At 38.2% G+C, this 17,975-nt stretch overlaps 1 protein-coding gene across 1 annotated transcript in view; it reads right to left on the bottom strand.

The window, feature by feature from the left end:
- LOC119412862 (dedicator of cytokinesis protein 3) overlaps positions 1–17,975 on the bottom strand; it is a gene marked incomplete in the record, with an annotated part of 151,604 nt that overhangs the window by 91,047 nt on the left and 42,582 nt on the right. The window contains 1 exon segment of the mRNA XM_037679897.1: positions 1,944–2,027. Within this exon segment, the coding sequence (XP_037535825.1) occupies positions 1,944–2,027 (84 nt within the window).

The raw sequence follows: 17,975 nt of genomic DNA, 5'->3' as shown, positions 1-17,975 counted from the left end.
TATATATAATAAATTAAGCTAAAAAGAGTAAGATGAAGCTGAATTAAGTGCAGCTCGAGTTCAGCAGTCTGACAGCTGCAGGGAAGAAACTGTTTTTGAGCTTGGTGGTCTTGCTCTGAATGATCCTCAGCCGTGTGCTTGAGGGGAGGGGCTGGAACAGACTGTGTGCAGGATGAGTGGAGTCCTTCATGAAGCGTAGCGCCCTCCCCCTGCATCGTGAAGTGTAGAGGTCCGAGGTGGTGGGAAGGCTGCTCCCCACAGTCTTCTGTGCAGCCTTAACCACCCTCTGCAGAGCCATCCTCTCAGCAGCCGTGTAGCTGCTGTGCCACACGGTGATGCAGGTGCAGAGAGCGCTCTCCACCATACAGCGATAGAACCTCCTCAGGACAGAGCTCCCAAGTCCAGCTCTCCGCAGCTTCCTGAGGAAGTACAGATGCTGGTGGGCCTTTTTGACCAGGCAGGAAGTGTTGGCTCTCCAGGTGAGGTCACTGGATATATGCACCCCCAGGTACCTGTAGCAGGAGACCACCTCCACAGCTACTCCTACAATGTGTACGGAATGAAGAGGATCCTTGTCCCTTCTGAAATCCACCACCATCTCCTTGGTCTTCTTCACAATGATGCAGAGATTATTGTCTCTGCACCACTGCACCAGATGTTCCACCTCCTCTCTGCATTTGGACTCATCATTGTTCGTGATGCGTCCCACTACTGTTGTGTCGTCCACAAACTTCACTATATGGCAGCTGGGGTGTCTAGCCAAGCAGCAGAGTGAACAGGAGGGGGCTCAGCACGCAGCCCTGGGGCAAGCCAGTGCTGACGGTGATGGAGGAGACGATGTTGCAGATCCTGACAGTCTGAGGTCTGTCGGTCATGAAGTCCAGAATCCAGTTCCCCAGTGTACAGACGAAGGGACTGAAAGTGGGTCAACAATGGGGACGTCTCTGGAAGAGTCAACGTTTTTGAGAAGTCCGACAATTTCAGGAAAATTCTTGATGGTTGTCTTTCGCAATCTCTTTTTTTATTTCATTTTCCATTTAGCAGCACATTCACTCTTTTATTTCACCTAAATATCTTTGATATTCTACACTTGTTCTACCGTATTTGTTTCCCTACACAGACTATAGCTAACCTATACTAGCCTATACGTACAGGTTCATCATGTGACTCAAACTTTCCTGTTTATTTGGTCGATTCAGCGGAGTATTCTGTTTACAATCAGTGTGAACCAGCGTTTGTGAATTACATAAATACATCTGGAGTACCCTCTGTCAAAATGCACCATTTGACATAACTCAGGAGAACCGTTTCATGTTTGACTTTACAGTTCGCAAGAGCGCCTTTAAGTGCACATCACTGAAGCAGATGTTACAGATGTTTCTGGGTGGGACTGACTGTCAGGCCTAAGTTTGTGTCTATTTTTAATTCCATGCTTCAGTATTAATCTGGGGACCGTGATATTCTAAATGTAGAATAATCCGCCTACTAGATGTGACCCTCTCCGCCTTAAAAGGTTGAGGTTAAGGACGTGAAACTTCGAGAGGTCTAAACTATAAAAACTGAAAGTAAAGAAGTAATTCTGAGAACCATAACACCGGTTCATTCCTTTTTTATTCCAGGGACACGAGTTGAGTGTTCTGACATGCAACGCTGGATCAATTTTAAAATGCAATGCCAATTTGAAGAAGTGTGTACACAATTTTATGGAAAATTCTTATAAATCACAGTTATTAGTTTATTTTGTATTTTTTCTGTTGTCAAGAAGAAGAAAGTTGGGACTTATGTGTACACCAAGCTATTATTGTTGGTTTGTTTATGCAAACATCATTAAAGAAAAATATCTCTAACGTTCAACCACAGACGGTATTATGTGTTATTACTGGTGGCTGTAGTGGTTTCGTGTGCTGTTGGAACAAAAAGAAATCTCAATCTAAAAGTCTTACCTTCACATTTTTCCAAAATCTGAACCGTCTCTCCGACCTCCAGAGCCAAACCCTGAGTCACCGAGCCTCGGAAGTTGCAGATGACTGAAAAGAGAAGAAAAAATAAGATCCTTAGGAAGAAGCTAACGAGTTGTTACACCGACACCTGAGGAGCATCGTCACAAATGAAAAGCAGCAAAATGAAACATTTCCTACTCTTTTTTTAAAAGGAAAGTTTTCTATAATTTATTACTGATGGATGTAACCATGTACGTTTAAGGAATTTGCCGGCACACCACGCATGTACAAAGAATCCACCTTGTATGCCCGCTAATGTCACATTCTGGTTGTCTAACGACAGCAGTATGACGTTACCATCAGTGAAAACATCCAGACGCCAGCGTACCAGGCGCTGATGTTAATATTCCTCATGACTGCATCGATGCGCAGAGAACAACAGATGTCGGAGCTTGTTGCAGCATCGATGTCACTGGAAGTGACTCTGCCACACGCCGAAAGATTGACTCTCACCTCGGGTTAGATTAATTTATTAAACCACGCAGCTCAACCACTTGGCCTTTTCTCCTCCATAAACATCTTTTCCTGCTCGTGTCTTTTAGACGGTTAATCTGAAACTGAGGCAAAGTTCAAGTCATGTTGGATTTACTGCGAGCTCTGTGTTCAGTCACTGTCACGGTCTGTGAGCGGGAAACTAAAGTGTTTTTTAATATAAATTCAGTTTTAATTAAACACTGTTTGGATACAGAACCTTTGCCATAATGTTTAGAATAATTAACAATTCATCAAGATTGCAGAAGTGTGAAAATCTCCATGGCAACAAGAGGTCCTTTTGATCAAATATGATACATACATTACACACACACGTGCACGTACACACACACATCAGTGACTTTTCGTAAAAATGTCCCAACATTTCAGGTTGTATACTGATCTGAAACTGTTTTTAAAGGTTTGTAGCAGCAACCAAGTAACAAAAAAGGTAGACTTGGCTTATTTTACAGAAAAATAATGAATAAAAATAAAAGCATTAATGGTAGCAGCACCTTGATTATTATTCATCTGATGCGCCTACAGAATGTTTTAGAACTGTTGTTTTCACCGACATTGCCTATTTTGTGTTTCAGCTCTTAAGTTGTGCCAAATATATTCAGGCAAATTGAAAAATGTGATAAAACGAAACGTCAAATTGCTTTAAAAAAAAAAAATCCAACCCCAGTTCCAAACTTTTATTTTTCTCTTCTGTTTAATTCAGACAGAAATGTGTGAAGAAGTGAGTTCAGGCTGCAGAAGTCGACTCTGAATGTGGAACAAGCCACAGGAGAAGATTTAACATAAAATCTGTCTGCACTTGTTTCTGGAGACCCTGCTGTGTTGGAGAGATCTGAAGGTCACAGAAGTTTTATGCTCTTGTTTCACTCTCCGGCTGAGGAGAAACTCTCTGACCAGCGTGTGGTCAGACTCTTCTCCGTTGGTGACGGTCTCGCTCCGTATAATTAGCGCTCGGCTGTTATTACAGTTGGTGCTTTAAATCCTGACGAACATCTCGTGGTAGTGATGTTCGATCCTGACAACAAATGCACTCTTTACTTTGTCTCTAATGTTGTGTCCACAATGGAAAATTAAATAAAATCAAATAAAAGCTTGTCACGGTTTGTATAGAGAGTGGCATGGCAGAGCCACGTTTAGAGCTCACGGCTCACAGAAAGAAGGTTGCAGGTTCAAACGCAGCTGCAGCTTTTCTATGTGGATGTTGTTGGACGGTCTGCCTTTGGAAATTAGAGCTGCTCAGAGCATTGATGGTTTTAGATCTTGATGATTTGGTTGGCTGGTTAATTGGGCGGTTGGTTAATAGGTTGTTTTTTAATTAGTTGGTTAAAGGGTGGTTGTCTAATTGGTTTGTAGGTAAGTTGGTTGGTTGGTTAATTGGGTGTTTTTTTTTTGTTTGTTTAGCTAAATGGGTGGTTATTTAATTGGCTGGTTGGTTGGTTGGTTGGTAGTTAGGTAGGTAGGTAGATTGTTTAATTGGTTGGTTGTTTGGTTGGCTGGTTAATTGGGTGTTTGTTTAACTGGTTGGTTGGGTAATTGGGTGATTTGTTAATTGGATATTTTTAATTGGTTGGTTAAATAGGTGGTTGTTTAATTGGTTGGCAGGTAGGTAGGTATAGGTAAGTACAGTAGCTAGGTAGGTTCATTGGTTAGGTAGGTTGGTTTTTTAGTTGATTGGTTGGTTAGTTGATTGGTTGGTTGGTTGTTTAATTGGTTGGCTGGTTTATTGAGTAGTTGTTTTTAATTGGGTTCTTGTTTAATTGGTAGGTAGGTAGGTAGGTAGGTAGGTAGGTAGGTAGGTAGGTAGGTGTTTGGTTGGCTGGTTAATTGGTTGGCTGGTTTATTGGGTAGTTGTTTTTAATTGGGTTCTTGTTTAATCGGTTGGTAGGTAGGTAGTTGTTTGGTTGGCTGGTTAATGGGGTGGTTAATTGTTTGGTTGGTGGGATTTTGTCCCTGGCTATAGTTACAGTATGTTATTTCAAACACTTGTTCTGGGAATCATTAGCACTCTGAGACTGATGTTGCCATTACTGATCACTTTCTGATACTTTGACAGGAAAGAACAAACTTTATGCCTCCAGGCAGCGCGACTGTTTGCACACATCCCTCTCTGACCTTGGCTCGGTGTCACTGTCACATTCTGTCTCTGTACGAACAAAGCAACGTTGTTGACTGTCGCTGTCATTCTGTCTTCATCATGGTCACGCCTTCTGTCTCCATTATTAGTGCCACTCAGTGTGTGATTGTCACCATTTAGGAGTCGGTCTCACCCCCCTCTCTGTCCCCATGTGTCGCTGAGCCGTTGTCATCTCTATCACTCCATCATTGTTGGTGGCCTTGAGAGTCTGTTGGCTGACAGAGACTTGGCCACGGCCCCACTCTGTCATTCTCACTGGCTCTGTACGTTGGTAGAAATAAATGTTTTCTGTCATAAGAAGATTCCAGACAACCAAAGAGACTGCACTTCAGAAGAAAACCAATTTTATGTAAAAAAAAAATAAAAAAAAGTTCCATTCTCAACCTTTTATTTTATCTTCACTAACAACAATGCACTCCCACTTTGTGACATTTGAATTTGGTCAAACTCACCAAAACTTAGTTTGTTTTATCAGAATCATTTTATCAGAACCTCTTCACATAACACATAGATGCACACTGAAGCGCGTATCAGTTAGCGTTCGTATATTTCAAAGACAAACTAAAAAAATTTCCTGAAAAAACAATTCACTTTAGTTTTAAAGAAAACTCAGTCGTCATTTTTGTGTGAATGCAGCGTTCACACTATTGTTTCCTGTTTTTTATCTATACATTTTTGTAATACAACCATGTCTGCATACCTTGAGCTGTTTTAGCTATTCATAAACAAAAACATTCAGCTCTTTCCTGACATGGAAGTAACGACTTTTGGTTTCTGTAACTTTTGTACTTTTCAAAAGATCTAACTTTAATTACAGATATCTTCCTTATAGAAATACTCTGAGGTCTTTGACTGTTATTTCATGTTTTTTTGTTTTTTTTACAACCATTCAGCTACTTTTAGCTTTTAGCTATAGTCTTTTGATACTTTGAGCTACCATTAATTTTTAACTATTGCCATTTTATTTACCAATTTCCTAATTATAGTTACTATTCTGCTACATTTGGACTTACCACTTTTAGCTGGCCTTTTCTACGTATTTTTAGCTGTTGTTCACCTACTTTTGCCTTTTTATCATTTTTACCACTTCCAGGTTTTATCTAGGATTTTGCTCCATTTAGTTTTAACACCGTTTTTGGCCTGTTTTGGGGCTTTAACAGTTTTTTTTTTAAAAAACATCATTTGCTTCCATTAATTTATGTATTTATTTTAATTTAAATGCCTTTTTTAAAGATGGTCTGTTGTTGTCATTGTCGTCTACTGTTGTCATCATTCTTCGTTTAAAACAGGTCTCTCTTGTAAATGAGTCCTTGAGGCTCAATGAGACTAACCAGTATAAATAAAGGTTGAATATTTTAGTTTCTTGGTCAAATTATACAAGAGTAATTCAGTTCACGTATTTTAAAAAAACAACTAAATTTTGTAGACTGCAGATATTTTAGTTTGATTTTATTTTATTTTGCAGTGCGAGTGTTTTAGGGTTGCACACTTTGAGTCGTGTGTGGGAAGACGCCAGTCAACAGTGCAGACTGGGCCGAAAGCTCCACATGAAATAATCTGTTAAAACAGTTGTCTCCTTTATTTTTCCTGTTTTGTGTAGACGTCTTTGTTTCACTCACAATCGAGTACAGAAGACGTTCACACATGCAAAGTTATCTGACATATTAAATGTGGACGTTCTGCGCGTCCAAACCTAAAAACTGTCAAATAATCCCTGAAATAAATTTCTCATTTCTGCAGATCGCTGCTTTGTTTTCTGACTGCCAAGAAGAAAAACTTTAAAAACCTACAAACAAACAATAATTCACCGGTTGAAATGTTAAATGAACACTTCAGAGTTGGGCTTCGCTTCTCCTTTGGTAAAATCTTTAACACTTTCATCAATTTATTATTATTATTTTTTTAATAATCCTAAAAACTAAAAGTCCTAATTAAACCTCCACCAAAGCTAATGTTTTATATTTTTAATTTCCCGAACCAAATGAAAATGCAACATTTTCAGTTATAAAAAAGGTTATTCTCTTGAAAAGTCTAAATAAATTTGAATTATTTGTTAAATCTTCATTTAAGAAATTACTCAGGCAGCATTCGATCAATTAAATAAAAAAAAATGTTATGGTTATAAATGATCATGAAATAAAATTAACTGTGAAGCCGTGTCGTCATAAAAGCTTGACTGAACGTCTCAAGTGTCCGGGTCCGTGTGCACGTGTTCGTCTGTCAGCAAAATATCTTCTGAACCACTTTTAATGAGACTCTCAGGAAGTAAATTAACTTTTAAAAATTCAACACAATTCATAAAGCTGCTACATTTATTTCACTTTAAAAACAAAAATGGCTACGACTCAATCAGTTTTGACGAGATTGAGCTCAGATCTGTTGTAGAAGATCAGAGTCAAAGTCTGCATGAGCTCTTTGTTTGAAACTTCACGCAAGACGACAGGCGACATGCACTCCTCCAAGGAATTCTCCTTTAATAAAAATCAGTTTTAACATTTAAAGAAAAAATCCTAAACACAGAGATTGGCGATTAGTGAATAAAGTATTTCTGTTTGCTTTTCTAATCTTTGTGTTGTGTTTGAAAAAAAAAAGCTGTATCAATAAAGTTGAGTTCGATGGAAGCTGACAGGCTTCATCACTTCTGAAAACCTCATTTATGCATCATGATCTACACTTCTTCGCTGAGTGACGTCAGATCCAAAGATTTCTTAATCAGAACCATAAAAATATATATATTTTAAGGCTAAAAACAAGAGCCTGTCTTCATGTTGTTGAAGAGAAACATGAATCACTCACAGGATGCTGTGCTGGAGTGACATCATCGCGTTGTTGATCAAATATCACCATCATTGGAGTTGAGTGGGGGGTTAAACCGAGTTCTTTGTGAATAAATCTGTTAAACTACATTCTGATGATTGTGATTCATTGTTAAAAGAAACTTTTTGGAAAGACGTTTCTTGAATCCATTTTATTTTCTCATCGAATAAGACCGTAAAACGTTTAATCGTCACGGATGTCAAAGACTTTACAAACTACAAATAGGATTGTAACTTTATATTTATGTTCTGGGTTCGGTTTTAATTCGGTCCAGTGTGTTGAAAACTGAGCCAGAACATAGAAAGATGAAAGATGCGACTCTGAATGTGCAACAAAAAAGTGTTTTAAACAAACAGATTTTTTTTAAATAATTGTTCCACTCTAAACGTGCAATTACCGTTTTCCATCACTTGGGCGCTGGATGCTGCGAGATCTCCAGAGGAGACTGGAGATAAATCAAGGAGAGGAACAAGCGTACATGAAGTGAACACAAAGGGATTAATGCTGCTCTGTCCAGATGGTTTTGGTTTTTAGTTTATCCAGCAGATTGGGTCAGTAGTTTGACAAATAACTTACATCTGTTGAGGCAGTAACACAGCTCAGCTCAGTACAGCTCATCTTTGACTGGAAGTTTATAACAAGGAGTTTTTCATATAGAAATTAGATATTCTATACCGTGTGTGTCATTTCTTCACTGCTCTATTTTTCCTTGACAGGATTTTTTTCAAGCAATAGTTTGATCTGATTCAAATTCATCCATTCAACCTTTATTTATACAGATTAATCCCACTGAGCCTCGGGGACTCATTTACATTTGACTCTTATATACTTCGATTCAGCAATTAATCCGTGTTCCAGAGTCCCACCGAGGTCAAACTGAAGGAACGAAGTGGGAAAATGTGAAAAACAAAAATAATGTGCGCAACCAGGAATGCCATGTTCACAAAAACGGGCTGCAAGTATCAAAAACTGGACATTTATACGCAGCTGCACAGCTCGATGGACACAAACGCGTAGAATTCAGAGACTACAACAGGAAATTCATCTGTTCTCACTATTATGAGTCAGTTTAGTCTCCAACAGATAAATCTTTGTGACAAACCTCCTTTCACTACAAGTGTTGAGAGAGCAGAGATCTTTAGATTTATTTCTGCCAACCTAAACCTAAATTACCAGCATTTAAAAACAGCCTCTTACGAACAGTTTAAGATATTTAAATGTATTTTCACCCCAAAATTGCTAATCAAATCAGCCCTATGGAAGACCTGGACAGGTTCAGCCCCTCCCCCTGCCTTGAAGCTGCTCAGATAAGGAAGAAGGAGCTGGAACAGGATAAAGTTAGTTAAAAAGCGCCGTTAGATGGATCTGCTGAATGTAAAATCATCTTTCTGCTATCCACATGCAAACATAATGTGATAATGCCGCAGTCAGTTACTGCTGCTGCTCCTGATGAGCGCCAAAAATCTTTTTTTATGTTCACTTGACATCGGTCCGGTCCTCGCCTGTGAAGTTTGTCGTATCTTCTGAGACATATTGCATTCTCTTTTATAAACCTTCCATAAAAAAATTAATCTTACATGTGGTCAGAAGCTTTGTTTTTATATCTATTCTGTGCATTATCTCACCTAACTGCATGTTCTAAATCCTCTAGTTTATAATAGATTTTAAGAATAAAAACATGACTAAAACGTCCTGATGCATATTTTCATCATGCCTGGGAAGACAACTAGAAACGTATTATTTGCAGGAGAGTTACAGACAAGATTCAGGCGTCATTAAGTTTCACTTTCTCTACCCTTGAAGCTTTTTCTGCATCTCAAAGTGTTCTGGTTTTTTCTGATGAACTGCGTTCAGTGCTGAAAATCTAAACTTCTGTTTACTGTGAAATCATTATCTGTGCTCCCTTTTGTTCTCAGGCGGTCATTATTCCACTTAACAGTAAACAATGTTTGTATTAATATATTAAAATTAACCAAATAAAGATAACACTTTTGCCACCTTGGTTTTGAGTTTTACAGATATGCTATAACAGGTTCAGGTGTAAAAGGATCAGCGGAACTAAAATGGAAATATTTAAAAGTCAACAACTCAGCAGGTTTTCAAGTCTTCAGTTTCTGAAGGCCTCCTTTTATATTCCACTTGGAATTAATTTCTGCTACATCAGTGCATGAACAAGTTGTCATTATGTATTTTATTTTAGTTATTAGCACCCTTTCTCATGAAATAATACCAATATATTTCTATCCTCCATTTTTTTACTATTATTATATAAGGTTAAAGAACCAAGATGAGCTGAAAACCTGAACAGTAAATCTGTGAGGATTCATTAAAGATCAGGGAATAAACGTGTAAACAAACGATGAAGCTGAGCCTGGTATTTCTTTAGATTTGGAAATTCAGAAGCACTTTGCACAAACCATCATCTGTGGAGTAATGAACCACGTTAACAGCTTTTATGGTTTTACAAGAAACCATGAAAACAGTGTGTGACAAGAAAAAATAAAAAAAGCATTTTCATCCATTCTTTCTCCTAACGGATCTTCTTCTTGTAAATGATCCTGAGCTTTAACGCAGATCTTGCTGCATTTTGCAGAACTTGTGTTGATGTATTACACATCACTGCTGCAGTATATGGATGTGTACGAAACTTATTGCACAATTTAACCTTGTGTTAAAACCATAAGCTCATAAGGAGGGATGGGTGGAAGTGCAGCGTGAGACAGAGCTGCTCTAAAGACTGTAGAAGGGAAGTCTGAGCTTTACTTCCTGGAAAGTACATGGAAAGTTATGGAGGTACATTAAGTGATGTCACATAAGAAACATACCAGGACCACTCCAGTTTAACGGACAACAACGTCTATAATCATTTGTTATAAGAATTAGACATTGGAGTGATACAAAACCAAATATTCACTACAGATATTAAATAAAAGAGCATTTTGTGCTTTCTTTGTATTAAACAGTGCTAAAAACTGAATGTAAATAAAAGTATGACAAATGTAGCCTGAAGCTAAAAGTAGCAGAACAGTAGCTCAAAGTAGCTAAAGAAGACAGAGACAGTTTGCTGAAGCAGTTTAAGTGAACATGTTTTTTAAATAATTAAAAATATATATCTCTATGTATTTTTAAAGGGAAACTACTCGTGAATTAAATAAAATATTTTGAAAAGTTTAAAAGTTAAAAAAAAGCCAAACGTCATAACAACCATCACCTGGAAGAACAAAATGATTTTATATAAATGGCTAAACTTATGCAGGAGTAGTTAAAAAAAAATAAAAAAAAGTTTGGAAAAATAAAAACTGAAAAATAACAGTGTGAGTGCTGAATAAAACACTTTATGTGTGCACAGTTTGTTTGAAACAAACAAGGAGAAAGAAGCTCGACTAAAAGTGTTCATACTTTTCATAAGTATGTTTTTAATAAACAATATCACTGCATGAACACGCACATTAGCTGTTATCGTGTGCATGAGAGAGTCCATGACTGAATCTGTGTTCGTACCCTGTGAAGTGATTTCATCCTAATTAAGACACGGAGTTCGTCATTTCACCGTCACGCACAACGCCCAGAGGCGCACGCAGCGACAGTCTCAGGAGCTGCAGCAGATGGATTGTGTGTCGGAGACTGTGATGGAGAGTTTGCCCTCAAGTTGAAGCTGCTGCTCCACAGCTGGAGGGTGGAAGGGCTCATCTTTGTGCCAAAGGATTTTAAAAAACAAAAAACATGAAAAGCCCAACACGAAAATGAGAAACAAATGAACAATGGCTTATTTTAACTGGTTTTTATGCAAGACTTTAAACTACTTAATGACTTCAAGTGGGATGAGATTCACCATCAAACAGAAATACTGAATAAATTGATTTGTAATATAAAGAAAAAAATGGAAGAGAACAGATTCAAGACTGTCTTAGCATCAGCAGCGGCAGTTAGTAAAACTAGGCCAACTCCACACAACAAAACACACGACTGTAGCGCACAGATGGGACGCAGACCTCAGAGTGTCATATTGAGGTTTAAGATCTGCTCCTCGCATTAAACAGTCTACAAAATGGTACAAATCACCCCATCTCACACCTTAACCCCCCTCTAACTGCTCCATAGCCAACAGGTCAGGTGGTTGGTGAGCTGCTCCCAGAGGATGTGTGTCATAAAATGCAACAAAGCAATTTCACGCACAGACTAAGTTCAAACTGAGCCAGTTATAATTTAATGTTGAATAGTGGCGGCTGCTCAATAGGGGGTGCTAGGGTGCCGCCCCACCACTCACACTACTCACTATATTACATTGAAGACTTAAAAAATTAAATGAAATAATAAAATTAAAATATTTTTAAATATATGTATATATTTTTTTAGTTGTGTAAGGTAAATATTTTATAGTTAATGATGAGTTAAGTTGTTTATTTCAAAAACGTTGTCTCTGATTGGTGACATATTTCTGCCCTATGGGTGCAAGAATCTTAGCCCATAGACTTTCATTAAAAGTTGTTCATGCGCAGTTAGCTCCTCTTCATTACAAGAGATAGGAAGATTCTGGGCGCACCACTCCTGTGCCCAGACTACCGGTGCACTGTACGGATCGTGCTTCCGGTCCCACCGTCCCAGTACAGATTTATTTATTTATTTATTTGTCCCGGAAGTGACACTCACAACCAGGCTATGTATGAAATAATATTTAGCTGTCAGACAGCAGCACATTTAAAAGAGGCGCAGCATTAATTTTGATCAGACAGATAGTTGGGAGACCCGCTGAATTCGACGCTGGGTTTGTTGATGCCGGCCAGGGTCCTGTGTAGAAAGGAGAGGAATGGAGCAGACCAGCACCTCAAGTGACGTGGAAAATTCTAACAGCAGTCATCAGTAATGTGCCTTATTTACTGTGTTTACACAGGTATGGAATGAGTTAATAAAGTGCACAGACGTGAGCATGCGTGAGCGAACCGATGAGTCTGTGATGCGTGTGTGTGGAATGTCTTGAACATATATATTTTGGTATATGTCTATTTTGGAGTTACTTCATCAGGTGGACTCCATCACTGTGCCTCAGTCTGAAGGTTTTTATGAAGCTGTTCGATCCGGACCCTCACAGAGCATCAACATGAGACAGATATAAATGAGTCATCAGAGTTTAACCTGTCAGAACAAATCAAATGAAGCTCCAGGTCTTTATTTAGTCCATTTTTATCTGCAGCAGCATGAGCCCGAACCTGTTCTTGCACTGAAAAAATAAATCTCCAAGCTTTTCGAGCCTGTTTTCCTTCCTATTAACGTTCCTGTCTGTAGTTTTGCTTTTCTTTAGCCACACACTGAAAATAGTGTGTGTGTTGTGACTAAGCATCTGCCCTGTCTTTATGCCAATCTTGTCATGTGTTTGTTTAGAAACTGTCTCCGTGCGTCTACGTCTGATTTCTCTTCCTTTTGTCGGAATCTGAATGAACTTTGTTCGCCTGTAAACACACAGTTAGGCTGACAGCCATTATTCATGAATGCAAACTTCAAAGTCCAGTTTTGATGGACAGATTTTCAGACTTATTCAAAACCTTCTTCAAGGTTGTTCCTACCAGGAACAAAATCAACTTGTTTTCATCGAAGAATGGAAGAGACACACGAGACATGTGGACACATGATGTGTACTAATGAAGGGAAAATGTGAGATGCTTTAATAAATGAAGTTTAAATAAGATTTTTCTTCTTTTTTTTTTCTTGCTAATTACAGGTGTTTTGCACAGTTGGCATACACGTCATCTGCAAACTTACTTTTGTGACAAAAAATGAGAGCTTATGGTTAAAATAAGAAACATTTAATGAGTTTTCTTTTTTATTTATTCATCTTTGATTCAGTTCTGGCTTCTTCTGGCTTCCTTCCTTAGATAGATAACTTTAATTAGCTTTTATAATGTATATGAATGTTTCGGTTCAGTGCCCTGAGATGACTTCTGTTGGGACTTGGCGCTATATAAATAAACTGAACTGAATTTAATTTAATTGAAATTCTGTTCGGAAGAACACGAAAACCTTTCATGAGTCAAAAAAAAATGTGAGTCCCATTTAAGTTTTCAAATAAAGACTTTGCTCAATTAGACAACTAACAACTTTTATTCACTCATTGATTGTTTTTATTTAGGAATATTGCGAAACTGAATGAGACGCTGCTGTCGTGTTTTTTTCCAATCGTGAATTTGACACATACAAAAATTGTTGTCAAAAAAATTATTAATGCCCATATCAACAATATAATTGTAAGAAAAAAGTCAAAAGCCTTATAAAAAAGGTGTTACCAAACCAGCAAAGAACTCTTAATATGCTGGTTTCATTTGTGAAAGTCATGCCTATTTCATACAAAGTGCTTAATTTTTCTTTCCCTGCCAGTTACATCACTCTTCCCTGCTCTCAATGTCAGAGGTTGCTCAGAATTCAGAAACATGTTCTCAGGCATGAAACAACTAGAGAAATGCAATACTTTGAGGAGTACATACCCACGAGGAAAGAAAGGGAGAAAAGGCAGAGGTCAGAAAGGAAGGATAAAGGTTGGATGGAAAATGTAAATGTGAAGTCATGTGAATCTCTGCAGAAGTAATGGAGCTAATGGTTGCAGCACTGGATTCTAAGGATTACTGTGCCGCACTTTATACCTGTCCAAAGCTTTCAATACTGTAGATCATGACATCTTATGCCATAAGCTCCCAGATACTCGTTTCTCAGACCACACTATTGGATGGTTTTCTAATTATCCCTCAGGTCGAAAGCAATGTGTTTAACACAATGGTACTTCTTCTAGCTATTTAACTGTCAACAATGGTGTGCCACAATGCTCATTTTTAGGACTCACTATCTTTACAATTTATAAAAGTAATGTAGGTCAAAACATTCCTGATGTCTCCTTACTGTACATCTCTATGCCGACGATACAGTGGTTTATTGTCAAGTGAACACAGCTGCCAAGGTCTTCCAGCTTCTACAGTCTGTATTTGACATCATTCAGTCAGACTTGCTCCATCTCAAACTGGTGCTTAATGCTGATAAAACCAAGGGGACGCTGTTTTCAAATAGGAAGTTGGTACCAGTAGTCCTTCCTCATATCTCATTCATGCATGGCGTTCTATTGAGTTTGTGGATTTTTACAAATATTTGGGAATTTTAATTGATGCACACTCTCTTTTGATAAAGAAACGGAAATTAAAACTGGGTTTCTTTTTCAGAAATAGATCTGGTCTCTGAATGCCAGAAAATACCTTGTAGCTGCAACTTTCCTGCCAGCTTTTGGTTATGGTGATATTATTTACATGAATGAGCCGCCAGCTCCTTACAGATGTTGGATGCTGTCTACCATGGTGTGCTAAGACTCATAACTAGCTGTAACTATTGTAGCCATCACTGCACTCTGTACTCCTTGGTTAGGTGGTCATCATTATATACATGTAGGCTCGCACACTGGTTCATTTTCATCTGTAAAATCACTCCTTGGTCTGCTACCTTTTTATATCTCCCATGTCACGCCGTCAGTGCAGTTACAGCGTGCGCTCTCAGCCCATCATTACCTGCAGTGTTCCCTCAGTGCAGATTGAACTTGGCAAAAAAGGCCTTTTCCTACTCAGCTCCTGCAACATAATCTGAAGCTGTCTACTTTGATTTCTTTAAGGGATTTTAAACAATTAATAAGATCAATGTCAAAGCAAAATGTTATTTTTTTTAGTATTTTTATTTTAATTGCATTTTATTGTTGCTTATTGTTCTCTGTACTTTATATGTTGCTTGTCTAAAACAGGTCTCTCTTGAAAACGAGTCCTTGTGACTCAGTGAGACTAACCTTTATAAATAAAGGTTGAATGAATATTTGAATGCACCACAGATCAAAATAGTAGGTCGTACTGTAAATGTCAGCGATGGAAGAGGTCAGAGTGTTTATGATTAAAACATTCAAAGGTCACTGATGGAGAGCAGATGGAGATACTGTGTGTGATTTGCTGAATCAGCATTCACACAATAAATTAAAAGATTTGTTTTTTAAAAAAATACACTCACCTCGCTGATGTTCTAACATGAAGCCAGCAAAACTCAAGCTGCTCATTCAGTACAGTGTTACCCAACAGCATGACGTAAATAAACACCACCAGCACAGACAGCTTTGATTGCCCCCTGCTGCTGTTAGGACCTGCTTCTACACTCGTCACCACAGGACAAAACGGACCAATCATTAATTTCCTGCACAGTGACAGCTGGCTGGCCAGAACAGCTGTCCAAATGGCATGCCTGGCCTGGAGGTAAAAACATCCCACCGACAGGCTGTTTGAACGAGGACTGAGCTGACCTGCCCGCTACAACAGGAATCTAGTACTGACCGTATTGTTCTTGATGTTTTACTGTCACCATCAGCAAACAGGTGGTTCTGCTCTGAGTCCATCAAAACTGCTCGACTGGGAGCAGCTGAGGTCGAAGTAGCACAAAAAAGTCCTCGGAGCAGAGCGGCGGCTAATCTCTCCTGCCTCTGGCATGTTCAGAGTTAAAATGGAGGGGACTTCAAACAGAGCTGCTAATTCGATTATACAGAAAAAAAGATCTTTATGTGGTACTTTACATTTCTCCAAAACCGTTAGAGCGACTGGATGAAAACAGAGATTTCTTAACTGAACTGTAGACAGAATGAAAAGGGGTCAGCGAGGGGTAAGATAAGTACACAAAACAAAGATGGTGGGTTTTTATGTGATTTAAATAAATTAGAAAAATGTAGAGTGGAAAAAATAATGGATGACTTTTTAGGGGATAGATGTTGAACAAAACTAAAATGGGTTGAACTGAATGTCACGGACTTAATAAGTCCAGAAAGTCAACAAAAAATATGGCGGGGGCGTTAAACGTCAAGTCACTTTTATTTATACAGCACAATCCAAAAACTGTGGCAAATACTGTAAAATCAAAGAACTTTAACATTGTACGTGATTACCGCTGTATTAGTTTAGAGACTTTAATGAAAATCTTGGATTTTTTTAAAATCAATTACAGAATAAAAACTGCCCAACAGGAACAATGTGACAGAAACCTGCTGTGTGCAGCGGGTAAAGACTATAAACAAGATCAGGAAGCAAACCAGAAAAACCATAAGGAAATAAAGTCTAAAGATCTTCATGAAAAGGATGGATGGATGGATGGATGGATGGATGGATGGATGGATGGATGGATGGATGGATGGATGGATGGATGGATGGATGGATGGATGGTTTGTTGACGGATATATAATTATATTTGTTTCAGACCTTGCTTTAATAAAAACTGGTCAGATAAAGAAAACAACCAAAATATCTATTTGACATTAACGCGCTGTCACGAACAAAAATTCCTTGAGGTGGGAAACTTTACTTCGACATCATCGGCGTCCTGACGTAAAGATTAACAGTTCAGATCCAGGCGGGAGCTGAATATGAGAGTGAGCACAAGAGAAGAGCTTCATCCACATGAGAGCAGAGGATTTCATGAGTGGAACAAAAATGAAAAAGCTTCTTAATCTCACCACCTAAAAAAAACAAAACAAAGACAACATGACGAGGTCAACCCCAATTCTCACGCACTTCATTGAACAAAACCTGTTTAATGAAATTTGGTCCAAAAAATAAAACAGAGCAGATGAAAAGCCGCTCCGATATCGTCAAACAAAAAGCACTTTGGGAAATAAAAGAGAATTAAAATTTTTAGCTCTGCTTCAGCACATCTACTCTGTGGTGATGCAGTAAGAGACGTGGAGAGACAAAAACTGAAACAGAGATGGATTGATTAATCATAAATCACAGAGAGGAATAAAAAAGAAAGGGAGGAGACAAAAGGAGGATGATATGAAAGAATGAAAAATGAACAGAAATAAAAGCCATAAACACGACGAGGTGAAGAGGAGGATGGAGGAAAATGCAGCAGGGCTGAAACAGATGAATGATGGAATCCAGTTCTATTTTATTTATGTGATGAAAACAAACTTTAATCAAGTCAAGAGATGAAATAAAGCTCATGTTGATCCAAGTGATAAAACTATTCTCTCATTATTTAGTTTTTGTCAGACAATTCATGGTTCAGTCTTCAGTTTAGCTATTTCATCAATACATAAAATATGCTCCTTCTTTCTCAGATAATGTATATTTATTGTAATCACAAAGCTTGACGATTACAAGTAATTACATGAAAAACAACATGTGACCCAACAGGCCTTTCATATCAAATCACTTTATTTATAAAGCACTTAAAACAGCAACAAGGCCAACCGAAGTGCTGTTCAGCAAAACAAAAAAAGCAAAAAACGCAGGATAAAATACATAGATCCAAATAGGTAAATATAAGAACTAAATGACTAACATTATAGAATATAGAAAAGTTAAAATCAACTCACACAATGTCAACAGCCTGGGAATAAAAGTGTCTTTTTAAATGAGACTTATGAAAGCATCTGGTCTGCTGACCTCAGAGAGCGCTGCATATGGCTGCAGCAGATCAACAAGATAGGAGGGTGAAAATCTGTTCGGACAAAACTAGTTTCAGCAAAATGATGTGAA

Source organism: Nematolebias whitei, chromosome 7 (assembly GCF_014905685.2).
Source record: "Nematolebias whitei isolate Nwh7 chromosome 7, NemWhi1, whole genome shotgun sequence".
Lineage (NCBI taxonomy): Eukaryota > Metazoa > Chordata > Actinopteri > Cyprinodontiformes > Rivulidae > Nematolebias > Nematolebias whitei.
The sequence above is the reverse complement of the archived record's forward strand: the minus strand, read 5'-3'. Positions and strand labels throughout refer to the sequence as shown.